The 12,003-nt window shown below is 37.8% G+C and overlaps 1 protein-coding gene across 5 annotated transcripts in view; it reads left to right on the top strand.

Moving 5' to 3' along the window:
• Positions 1–12,003, top strand: part of SBNO1 (strawberry notch homolog 1) — a 54,711-nt gene that overhangs the window by 16,714 nt on the left and 25,994 nt on the right. For 3 of the 5 annotated variants that reach the window (XM_026514743.4, XM_026514742.4, XM_026514746.4), the window contains 10 exons: positions 2,668–2,764; positions 4,327–4,487; positions 5,851–5,984; positions 6,177–6,267; positions 7,927–8,088; positions 8,923–9,058; positions 9,137–9,242; positions 9,378–9,531; positions 10,071–10,253; positions 10,850–10,947. In XM_026514743.4, the coding sequence (XP_026370528.1) occupies positions 2,668–2,764; positions 4,327–4,487; positions 5,851–5,984; positions 6,177–6,267; positions 7,927–8,088; positions 8,923–9,058; positions 9,137–9,242; positions 9,378–9,531; positions 10,071–10,253; positions 10,850–10,947 (1,322 nt within the window). The remainder of the gene's footprint in view (positions 1–2,667; positions 2,765–4,326; positions 4,488–5,850; positions 5,985–6,176; positions 6,268–7,926; positions 8,089–8,922; positions 9,059–9,136; positions 9,243–9,377; positions 9,532–10,070; positions 10,254–10,849; positions 10,948–12,003) is intronic. The other 2 variants (XM_048221415.2, XM_026514745.4) reach the window with 1 other exon arrangement.

Here is a 12,003-nt window from a genome sequence, read left to right as displayed (position 1 = left end):
AAAAAGAAAGAAAAAGAAAAAGACTTTGGACTTGGTGCAGCACCAGTGGGGGCCCCTGGAAGTGGAGGATCCTGTTAGTGATTCAAGATGAGTCAGGTGGGGAAGAGAGGCAGGTTGGAAGTTGGTTAAGTACTCCGGAAGGGAAGTATTAAGAGACTAAACTTGGGGGATTGCAAAGAGGATTGGAAAAAGATGAGGGGAAAGAAAAAAAGGAAAATAGGAGATGACTGCATGTAACAATACCAAAGAATTGTTAGGACTTGGGGATGGAATATGGAATTGGAAAGACAGCACAGCAATCTGTGCCTGAGCTTTTGAACAGGGACCAGGAGAATAAATGCTGGCAGGACCCAGTTTACTTAATGGTTCTCTGCCAGCGGCTTATGTGGAAGTTGATTTTTAGAAAGTAAGATTGCATTTTTCTTTGAGAAATGTTCGTAATGCTCAGGTTCCCAGTCGAGCCCATGTTTGCCCATAATACGCCAAGAGTTCTATGTTGTCCTTGCAGTTAAGAAACATGTAACCGGGGGGCGCCTGGGTAGCGCAGTCGTTGGGCGTCTGCCTTCGGCTCAGGGCGTGATCCCGGCGTTCCGGGATCGAGTCCCACATCGGGCTCCTCGGCTGGGAGCCTGCTTCTTCCTCTCCCTCTCCCCTGCTGTGTTCCCTCTCTCGCTGGCTGTCTCTCTGTCACATAAATAAATAAAATCTTTAAAAAAAAAAAAAAAAAGAAACATGTAACGGGGCATCTGGCTGGCTCAGTCAGTGGAGCATGTGACTCTTGATCTTGACGTCTTATTCGGGCCCCACGTTGGGAATAGACCTTACTTTAAAGAAAAAAAAAAGCAAAGAAAAGAAACATCTAGCAGAGATTAGAAACTGGGAGACTGTGCACCAAAGCCAGTTGACAGATGTGTTTTCTTTGGCCTCCACAATATTATGAAAAATTTTCAGTTTGTTGCTACCACATAAAGATCCTGATCTCCAGGTTCTCCTGAAAAATAGGAGTACATGACAACCCTGGGTCCACATTCCCCACCTAGTTAAACATGCCTCAAGTTGAGTAGTGAACACCTGTTTTGTGTGTTGGGCGGGCCTTCCCCAGGTACCACAATCTTTCCCCGCTCCCTCTCATGATTATCTCCTTGACCCTAAGCTTGGTGACCATCAGTTGTTATTTGACTGGCATAGAAATTTACTTGTCTGGTTCCTGGATTTTGTGACCAGACAGTATCACCAACTTATCTTCCAGTTACACTCTTGGTAAGTTTTTGTTTTTTTTTTTTTTGAATTCAGGTACGGGAAGGTGCACTAGAGAAGGAAGGAGGCTGGTCATTTCGTATGTGTTCGTACTTGATAGGTGGGGAAAGGGGTGAACGTGGAGATGGGGAGCACTCAGAATTCTAAGTGATTTGCTTAAGGCCACACAAATAACAGCAGAATGGGGATTTACATCTGTTTCTTTGGTCAACCCCACTTTGTCTACTGTTTCTGAAATTGAGTTTCATTTTGGCAAACTTTGTAAGAGCATTCAGAGCTGTTTTAGATTTTTTTCCTGAGGATTCCATGGATTGGTGTTGATTGGATGTTTACCTATCATCTCCCTTCTCTTTCCCACTTTTATTGATCATCTATGTGACATCATACTCTAGGCTAAAGAAAAAGAAATCAAAAAGCTTGCCCTTACTTTTCAAGGCTTTGTTGTCCTTGGCATTGCTTATAGGTCCTGACTTGTTTCTCTTTCTTTTTTTTTTTCTTCTTTTCTATATATGCTGGGCTTTACAGCTTTTTCTCTGTAGTTTTTATTGAACAAGCACATTAATAAAGAGCTTCGCTGATGGTTTTACTTGTAGTGAAAGGAGGCTAGTTCAGGGTCTTTCTATTCCCCTATTCCTCCCTACTTTATCCTTTAAGGTTCTGTGAAGAAACAAAGGAACATGTGACTGGTAACCATTCACTCAAGTTGCCCGGGACAGTCTGTCTTCGTTCCTGTTTTCCTGGTGTAGTTACTGATAGCTCCCTGTTGCATTTTTGGGTGTGCCAGGGTTTGGAGAGTAAGTGCTATGGCTATCTTACATATGATTATTATTTGGAGATACAGATGTGTCTGAAGTAGATTCTCTGTCCTTCAGAAGAACCTTTAAAACCCAGAGTTTTCTGGGGCTTTGGTTTCAGTGTCCGATGGGAAGAAGACAGCTTAATTGAAGGTGCACTGAAATGAGGGTGGGATGTGTAACTTCAACAGAGTTTCTACCACTGAGGTTGTAGGATGAGCTGCTGGGGCTCATCCACTTTTTCTCCCCAAATCTTTTGGTCTTTCTATTCCTAGAACTGAAATGAAGACTGAGGTTAGAAAGAGTTCCGGGCATCAGGGAGGGTGGTGGGCAATATTGAAGGGGAAAGTAGTTAGAGATAATGGTGGCTGGAAGGATGGTGGAGCCTTGTAGTGAGTGACCAGTGGTGTGTTAGGGATGAGAGTTAGGTCAGTCACAGATTATCTGTACTCATTGGAGAAGCACGGAAGATGCAAAGTGTGAGCCAGATTTTAGGGAATATGGAAGTGGTATGTCATGTTTCCAAGATTGAAGACTGTTCAGTATTCCTACAGAAGAGTTTTTCTGTGTGTTGGTTAGGCCTCCAGTCTCTGGTTATGCTCCCTCTGTGTTACAGAAGGTCCCTGTTGTGAAAGAGGAAGATGAACCAGAGGAAGAAGATGAAGAAGAAATGGGTCATGCAGAAACCTATGCAGAGTATATGCCGATAAAATGTATGTTGTTGGGATCTGTCAGAATAATTAAAGACTTCTGGGTTCTTCTTAAACTTAAGTAACTTTCCCACGCATATTATCGTCTATTAAGATCTGTCAGTATTGGGTACCTCAGAATTTGACAAGAACTTTGTAATAGATTTTAAACTGTACTATGTTTTAAAATATCTACATGCAAATTTTACTGTGGGTTATTTTCCCTACTCAGAACTGTTTTCGGTTGAAGTCTTTCAAGAGTAAAACTTGGGTTTTATTTTGTTTCAAGTTAATTTTGCTCATATCAGCAGTGATTATAAAATCATAGTAAATTGTGGAGATATAAATCTGTATCTTAGCTTTATGTACTTTATACAAGCAAAGCATAAAAACATGGGAATCTTAAAAATAAAATGTGCTACTTATTTCAGTGGTGTACATTAACAGTTTTGCCCCTTTTTCCATAACAACCATGATTTATTTTTTTAGTGGCCACTATGTCAAATTGAAAATTAATAGTTTTAGCTTTGATGTAAAAATGTTCACTTTTTCGTTATGTGGGGGTGAAAGGATGAAAAAAACCTGTGGCTAGAATCCTTTATGTATTCTGAGTTTCTATAAAAAGCCACTAATATTACCACTTAAACTCAAAATTTCTGTTTACCAGCTGTGTATCGACCTCAACTGTAGGGGGTACCTGGCTGCTCAGTTGGTAGAGTATGCGACTCTTGATCTCAGCATCTCTTGATCTCAGGGTCAAGAGTTCAGACCCCATGTTGGACATGGAACCTGCTTAAAAATAATATATACATATATAAATTTTTAAAAAATGAACCTTAAGTTGTGGTATCTGTGGTTAAGTGGTTTCCCTCACCCCAATAATAGTTTTCATAAAAGAATTGAAAGTTTATCTATGGCCCTTTAAACCAAGGTCAGCAAACTAAATTTGGACCATTGCCTGTTTATATTAAGTTTTATTGGAAAATAACCATGCACATGAGTTTATTTATTTATTGGCTGTGCCTGCTTTTACACTGCTACAGTGGCATTGTTCAATAATAGACCAGATGCTCAACAAAGCTGTAAATATTAATTGTCTATTTATAGAAAAAGTTTGCTGGCCTTTATTTAAAACTATTCACATAATGCATTTTGAGGAATTAGTTGCTATTTAATTTATTAGCGAAGATTTCCATTAAAATACCGTTCAAAATAAAATTATATTACAAACTTTTGTTTTACTAATTCAAGTGAATGATTCATTCAAATAGATTTCCAAATCTAGGATTATGTTTTGTTGCTACTGGAGAACCTGGTGATATGAGCTAAGTTGATATTTTTTAGATCTTCTTTAATGAGCGGGTCTCTAATACTTACTCCGTAAGTATTTGATAGATAGATCCTTTTATCAAAATCAGATAGTAATTAACACCTACCAGTGCCTTTTTAGAATCCTGGAGTGTATAGTTACTTATTTACTTTTGTTTTCTCTGTGATAGCAAAATATATGGCAATATTATATAATAAAACTGGGAGCATTATTACCTAGAAAAATTAAAATGAAGTATTTTTAAATTTTCATTTAGTAAAAATTGGTCTACGTCATCCAGATGCTGTAGTGGAAACTAGTTCTTTATCCAGTGTTACTCCTCCTGATGTTTGGTACAAAACATCTATTTCTGAAGAAACCATTGATAATGGCTGGTTATCAGCATTACAGCTTGAGGCAATTACTTATGCAGCCCAGGTAAGCAATATTTCATAACTACCTACAATATATTTATTTTTTAATCCTAGTCCGTGTAATATAGTTGCTTTAACACAAAGGTAAATTTTTCTTGAATGAAAACTTGTGCTTGTGGTTTTTACAAAAGTTTCATGTGTTAGAAAATTATTTACTTTTTTATTTTAGAGAGTGTGTGCGTGAGCAGGGGGAGGAGCAGAGGGAGAGGGATAAGCAGACTGTGCTGAGCGTGAAGCCCAATGCAGGGCCTGATCCCATGACCCCGAGATCACGACCTGAGCCGAAATCAAGAGTTGGACACCCAACCGAGCCACTCAGGTGCCCCTCGTGTGTTAAAAAATTAAAGGGGTAGCATGGATGCAGGGGGTTCATTTCTACTGGAAATGAAAAATGTTACCTTTTTGGAATTCACTGGATATGTATTAAAAATGTGGGGTGCCTGGGTGGCTCAGTTGGTTAAGTGTCCAACTTTTGATTTCTACTCAGGTCATGATCTCAGGGTCATGAGATCGAGCCCTGCGTCGGGCTCCGTGCTGGGTGTGGAGCCTGCTTAAGATTCTCTCGCTCCTCTCCCCACACCCAGCTCTCATGCACGTGCTTCCTCTCTCTTTAAAAAAAAATTAAATTAAAAATACATATATCCTATCGTGCCTGGCTGTCTCAGTTGATAGAGCATGACTCTTGGTCTTGGGGTCGTGAGTTCTAGCCCCACATTGAACATAGAGCTTACTTAAAAAAAAAATACATATATCCTTTGACTTTACAATTCCATTATTGTGAGTCTATCCAATAGAACTATTCAGTTAAGAATATATTTATATTAAGGAGATGGATGGATGGATGGATGGATGGATGGATGGATGGATGACTATTTGTTGTAGCTCTTTTAACCCTGGTTGCTGAATGCTAGAAAGGATCTAAAATCCCATACACTGGTGGCTCTTTGAATGAACTGTGGTGTTACTATATGGGTGTTTTACTGGCTTTCAAAAACCATGAATTAGTTATGCCGGTTTTCTTGAGAGGATTTCTTTTGTACTCCATTTCTGAAAAATAAGTAACGGCCAAACAGCTACCCATCCTCCATATTTATGTGTGATTAAAAGTTTGTATTTGACTATGCAGACATTGAAAGAGATACAGAAGAATGCTCACCAATTTGTTAACCTCAGTAACTTCAGTTAAACCTGGCATGTGAGTGTAGCCAGAAAGAATACATAGTAAATATAAAGTATCCATACTGAGCCAGACCGTGTGCCATTTGTATACACATAGATCACATTAATATATTCCTACAACAGTGTTTCAAAGACTCATCACCACAGTATCTAAAGGAGTAGATTAATCATTAGCTTTCTCTTTTCAGCAACATGAAACATTCCTACCTAATGGAGATCGTGCTGGCTTCTTAATAGGTGATGGTGCTGGTGTAGGAAAAGGAAGGACAATAGCGGGAATTATCTATGAAAATTACTTGTTGAGTAGAAAAAGAGCGTTATGGTAAGTGCCAAAAACTGTAGAAGCTTTCTTTAGCGAATAGTTATCCTAACATGTGAGATGGGTTTTAATGAGTAGGTGTATTTTTTTTAAGTGTCAAGCTTTGTTTTTATTAATCCTGAATACTGCTAGATTGATGAAATTTGCATTTAATTTGTGTGGTTTTTTTTTTTTTTCTTCTTTTTTATGTGGCAGGTTCAGTGTTTCAAATGATTTAAAGTATGATGCTGAAAGAGATTTGAGGGATATTGGAGCAAAAAACATTTTGGTTCATTCATTAAACAAGGTATGAAAGTTTTCTATTTGGTTAGTCATTCAGTAAATATTGACTCATTTATGAGATGGGAATAACAGTTTCTACTTTGTAGAATTGTTGTGAGGATTAAATGAATTATTTTACAGAAAGTGTTAGTGAGTGCTAGCCACTGTTGTTGGTTAATGTGCATCAAGTACTATGCCAGGTATGGTTATGTAGTGGCAAACAAAATGGGCTGTGTCTCTGTTACGGAGTTTATTCTCTGTCTTTGGTGTTCTTTTTGTCTTTGTTTCTGAGGTAACTTTCTGTGGCTGAAACTCCTAACTGTGAGTATAAGGGTGTAGTGTAGTAAAGCTGTGTGGACAGGTAGTACATAGACAATTGTTGAGGTTTGGAGACTGATTTGGATATTTGTATATATGCTGGATTTTTATATCTGTACCTGTATTCATGTTAAAACAGTTCTGTCCAGTGGAAGAAAATGTGTCTCAGTATCTAAAGCATAGTTTAATGTGCTAGGAATCTTCATGTTCATTTGGCAAATCTTTACTGACCTCCTGTGTACCAAGAGCTGGAGTTACAAGGGTAGATAGAATAGGCAGACTTAGTTCCTGCAGGTACCTCCCTGTTAGCCTTTTTTGTTTTTTGTTTTTTTAAAGATTTTATTTATTTATTTGACAGAGGGAGACAGCGAGAGGGAACACAAGCAAGGGGAGTGTGAGAGGGAGAAGCAGGCTTCCTGCCAAGCAAGGAGTCCGATGAGAGGCTCGATCCCAGGACCCTGGGATCATGACCTGAGGTGAAGGCAGACGCTTAACGGCTGAGCCACCCAGGCGCCCCCCCCCCCGTTAGCCTTTTGAAAATAAGTAAATATAAATCTACTTTCCATGTGAGCCCTAGGTTGGTTCACTGTTGCCCTTCTCATCATTGGCCTTTTTGGGTGGGAATGACTGCGTGAATTGGTAGGTAAAGTACTCTGTCTTGAATGATTCCTCACAGCTCAAAACTAAAAACATTTAAGTGGGATCTAGAAATATTTTCGATTTCTTAGTCCATGTAATTGAAGGAAAGCTATATTAGCTATTAATAATAATTTTTTATATATGCCTTAGAACTTAATTATAGTGACTTGGCATACAGTGAGTGCACAATAAATATTTTTGTAGAGTGAATATTGTGGCTTTTTTTCTTGGAGGGGGGTTTGGTTTGTATTTTTTTTGTGTGGATAGGTTTTTTGTGGGGCACATGCATGGCTCAGTCAGTTGAGCATCTGCCTTCGGCTCAGATCTTGATCCCAGGATTCTGGCATCAAGCCCCTCATCGAGCTCCCTCCTCAGGGGAGAGTCTGCTTCTCCCTCTTCTTCCCCTCCTCATGCGTGTGCGCGCCCTCTTTCTCTCTCTCTTTCTCAAATAAAATGAATAAAATCTGTAAAAAAAGTTTTTTTAAGACTTTGATGAAAACTAGATCGTTGTGTCATGAAGTTGTGTGTATATGTATAAACGTAGATGCATGCATGTGTGTGTTTATACATACGTAGAAGTTTCGTGTGTGGTCTTAGGGGCTCTTTTGACTTCCCTAAAACCCATGATGGACCCACCAATTTCCTGCTATAGAAGTTTGGGTGGGATAAATTTTTCAGAGATTAAAATGTATATGTTAAATTCTTCTTCTTTTTTTTTTTTTTTTAGTTTAAATATGGAAAAATTTCTTCCAAACATAATGGGAGCGTGAAGAAGGGTGTTATTTTTGCTACCTATTCTTCCCTTATTGGTGAAAGTCAGTCTGGCGGTAAATATAAAACTAGATTAAAACAACTTCTGCATTGGTGCGGTGATGACTTCGATGGAGTGGTATCCTTTACAACAAATGTTTTTATATTTTTTAATGACACAAAAGTGAATGTGAGAATAAACATTTAAAATTACATCCTGAGATTAACTGAAATTGCTGGGATGGGAGCTTTAATGACGTCCCAGCGTCCAAGGGGGGTTCTGTTTTGTAGCTGTCATACCAGAGGCCAATATTTAAGCTCCTGTTTTAGGAAAATGTTAAAAAGTGTGGGAAGTGATGAATACTGTATTCCGCTTTTGGGGATTCACACTGCATATTCACATAGTAGAGCACCTGAGAAGACTCGGGGAGAAAACTGAACTTCGTGGTTTCCAAACCTATTTGCTCATAGCAGACCTTTCACTGTCGTGCATGAGGAATGTTTTTCAAATGGTGATTAAGTTAGAGACCAGTTGTACTTAGAGAATTTGCCAAAATTATCTCTGTGGTAGACATTTCTTGCCACAGTGGATTTTTTCTTCCGGTCAATATAAATACCGAAATCAGTGGTTTCCTCTCAAACTTGAGAGGGAGGGGTGATGTCAAGGAGGCACATAGAGGGCTTCATTTATGTTTGTGATCTTAAAAAGAAAACAAACAGTCTGAGGCAAATACGGTAAAATGTTAAGGTTTGACAAAGCAGATAATGGGTATATTGGTGTTATTTTAAAAAGTTAATGCTTAGGGGCTTATTATCAGAGGCATCTCTCCCCTCCTGATTGTCTTGAATTTGGCCCACTCTGCCACCCCAGAAATTTGGGATGTTTCCCAAGGCCTTGAAATAAGTGTTAGCTTTTCCTTAAAGATAGGAGATACTTGCTACTGTGATATGTTCCTTAATTCATTCTGTACAGATAGTGTTTGATGAATGTCATAAAGCGAAAAACTTATGTCCTGTTGGTTCTTCAAAGCCAACCAAGACAGGCTTAGCAGTTCTAGAGCTTCAGAACAAATTGCCAAAGGCCAGAGTTGTTTATGCTAGTGCCACTGGTAAGTTGTTACTTTATTTGAAAGATGTGTGTAGGTAATTTTTTCAGCTATAAAATGTTTTGTTTTGGGATATTTCAGGTGCTTCTGAACCACGAAACATGGCCTATATGAACCGTCTTGGAATATGGGGTGAGGGAACTCCATTTAGAGAATTCAGTGATTTTATCCAAGCAGTAGAGCGGAGGTAAAGCAATTTACAGTATATGCTATTGGTTCTCAGTTACAATCTAAAAGAGGTGTTACTGCTAAAACCTTTTCCGCTTATATTAAAGCCCTACTATATTTAATGATAGTTACTGTGTGTTTTAATTTTATTCAGAGGTGTTGGTGCCATGGAAATAGTTGCTATGGATATGAAGCTTAGAGGAATGTACATTGCTCGACAGCTGAGCTTTACTGGAGTGACCTTCAAAATTGAGGAAGTTCTTCTTTCTCAGAGCTATGTGAAAATGTATAACAAAGCAGTCAAGCTGGTGAGAAGTTTTTTCTTAATTCCTAGTATTTTTAATGTCTCTCAGCCCACAAGAAGAGTATATTTTGCTATAAAACAACAGATAAGGCACTAGATCCTTATTTTCCTAATTTTGTAAGCTTTCTCTTTGTTACAGTAATTTATTTTAAAAAAGCCATTTGTAATGGGAGATGTGGCTGGCTGAGTCAGGAGGGCATGTGACTCTTGATCCTTGGGGTCGTGAGTTCAAGCCCCATGTTGGGTGTAAAAATCACTTACATAAATAAACTTTTTTTAAAAAAGCCATTTATTTAAGTTGCATAATTTTAAAAATTAACATGTAACTATTCCCTGAAATGACTCTAGTAACTAGTAAGAATTTAGAGGCAACTCTGTGTGAGCATCCTGAAAAACATTCGTTTAGAGATTCCCAAGTTATTGAAGATGGTTCATTAAATTAATGTTAAGTAGTCTTGCACCTACCATTATTTTGCTTGAATCATTTTTAGATAATTCAGACTCATAGATGAAATGTCTAAAATGTTGATCATGTATCTTCAGTGGGTCATCGCCAGAGAACGATTTCAGCAAGCTGCAGATCTGATTGACGCTGAGCAACGCATGAAGAAATCCATGTGGGGTCAGTTCTGGTCTGCGCACCAGAGATTTTTCAAATACTTGTGCATAGCTTCCAAAGTTAAAAGGGTTGTGCAGCTAGCTCGAGAAGAAATCAAGAATGGAAAAGTAAGTTGGAGAACACATTGGAAGATTCATGCTTTGGTTGTATTTCCTAGTCCTTTGGGTGTTCAGACCTCTGCTGGTAAAGCCTGTTCTTAGAGAGAGAGTTAAAGTATTAACGTCGTAAGACTTTAAAAATCTACGTTTTTAAAAAAATAATAAAAGCGGTGCCTGTTTATAAAGAATTTAGGTAGCTCAAAAAATTAATAAAGAAATAAATCACTGTAACTTGGCCATCCATAGATACAACTACTGCTGACATGTGGGTATAGATTGCCACTAAGGTTTTTTCTTTTTAGCAATATATATAAATATAGATATCTATTATATGTATCTGTTAAAAGATATACGAAACATATATGTATATATCTAAAGCACAAAGAACTGAGGCAGGGATTTCAGTTGGTGTCCACTGCTGTGATCCTATTTTTTAGCTAAGTTTTTTACACGTAGTGTGCCTCAGATATATGTAGGATAAATAAATCACACATGTGCAGTAATGGGTCATTTTTGTTTGAAACTTTTTTTTAAGCTAAATATTTAAAATATGCCCCAAGAAACCACATGCATAGTTTTATTTATGATTTTGTTTTTCTCTCCAGTGTGTTGTAATTGGTCTGCAATCAACAGGAGAAGCTAGAACATTAGAAGCTTTGGAAGAGGGTGGAGGAGAATTAAATGATTTCGTTTCAACTGCCAAGTAATGCTTTTGGTTTTGAGTTTTTATTTAGATTAGATGTTGGCATTTCCGGAGGCAAAAGTTTTGATTCATCTATATCATCATTGAAGTTTTTCTGGTCTTAGTTTTTGTATTCTCTGCATATTCATCACAATATATCCATTGGAAAACAGTAACCTAGAAGTACTCCATTGTTAAGCATTTTGGCACTACTGTGCCCAGTATTTGGACTAATGGAAAGGCGTGGTTTTTGTCTTGTAGATCTTGGAAGTCTGCGACAGCTTGGATTAGTTTCAGTTTTAGTTTCAGCTTTGTGTGTTTGAAATTACCATTATCCAGAGGAGCAATACGTGTAGTTTGCCCTGGTTTAGTTATCTGTAGTATAAAAATTGCAGACAGTCACGAGAATTTTAAAAAGAAGATTTAGGCGTTGTTTTTTGGTTTATTTGCCTGCCCTACCAATTTTAACTCTAATCGTAAAATTAACAAAATAACCATTGCCCCACTATATACTATCTCTTGTGTTAGATGTATTCAAGTGGCTCCTTTTAAGATGGATATAATTCAAAACTGCTTCTAAAAGCAAAACATGCACCTGCTACTCTGTCTTTTTCTATACTTGTGTGCCTGTTACTGCATTGTTTAAGATGATAGGAACTAGTCATGTGCCTATCAATGGCTAGTCCAAAATTGAGATGTGCTGTGAATATAAAATGTAAGACTTAAAAAGAAGTAATGTTTTACATCTCACTGATTGCATGTTGAAGTGATACACTGATAAATGATGCTAGTCTATATCCTGAAATATCTTACTAAAAAAATGTTTCGGGGCGCCTGGGTGGCTCAGTCGATTAAGTGTCTGCCTTCAGCTCACGTCATGATCCCAGGTTCTTAAGATCAAGCCCTACATCGGGCTCTCTTGTCAAATAAATAAGTAAAATAAAATAAAAAAAAATTGTTTTTCTAGTTTTCTTTCACTTTTTAATGTAACTACTTAAAATTGTAAAAATTGCTATTTGGCTGAGTTTGAATTGTATTTCAGTTCAACAGCCTTGGCCTAGAATATTTATTTCAACT

This window comes from Ursus arctos, unplaced genomic scaffold (assembly GCF_023065955.2).
Source record: "Ursus arctos isolate Adak ecotype North America unplaced genomic scaffold, UrsArc2.0 scaffold_34, whole genome shotgun sequence".
NCBI lineage: Eukaryota > Metazoa > Chordata > Mammalia > Carnivora > Ursidae > Ursus > Ursus arctos.
Note: the sequence above shows the minus strand (reverse complement) of the source record. Positions and strands in the feature narration are given on the sequence as shown.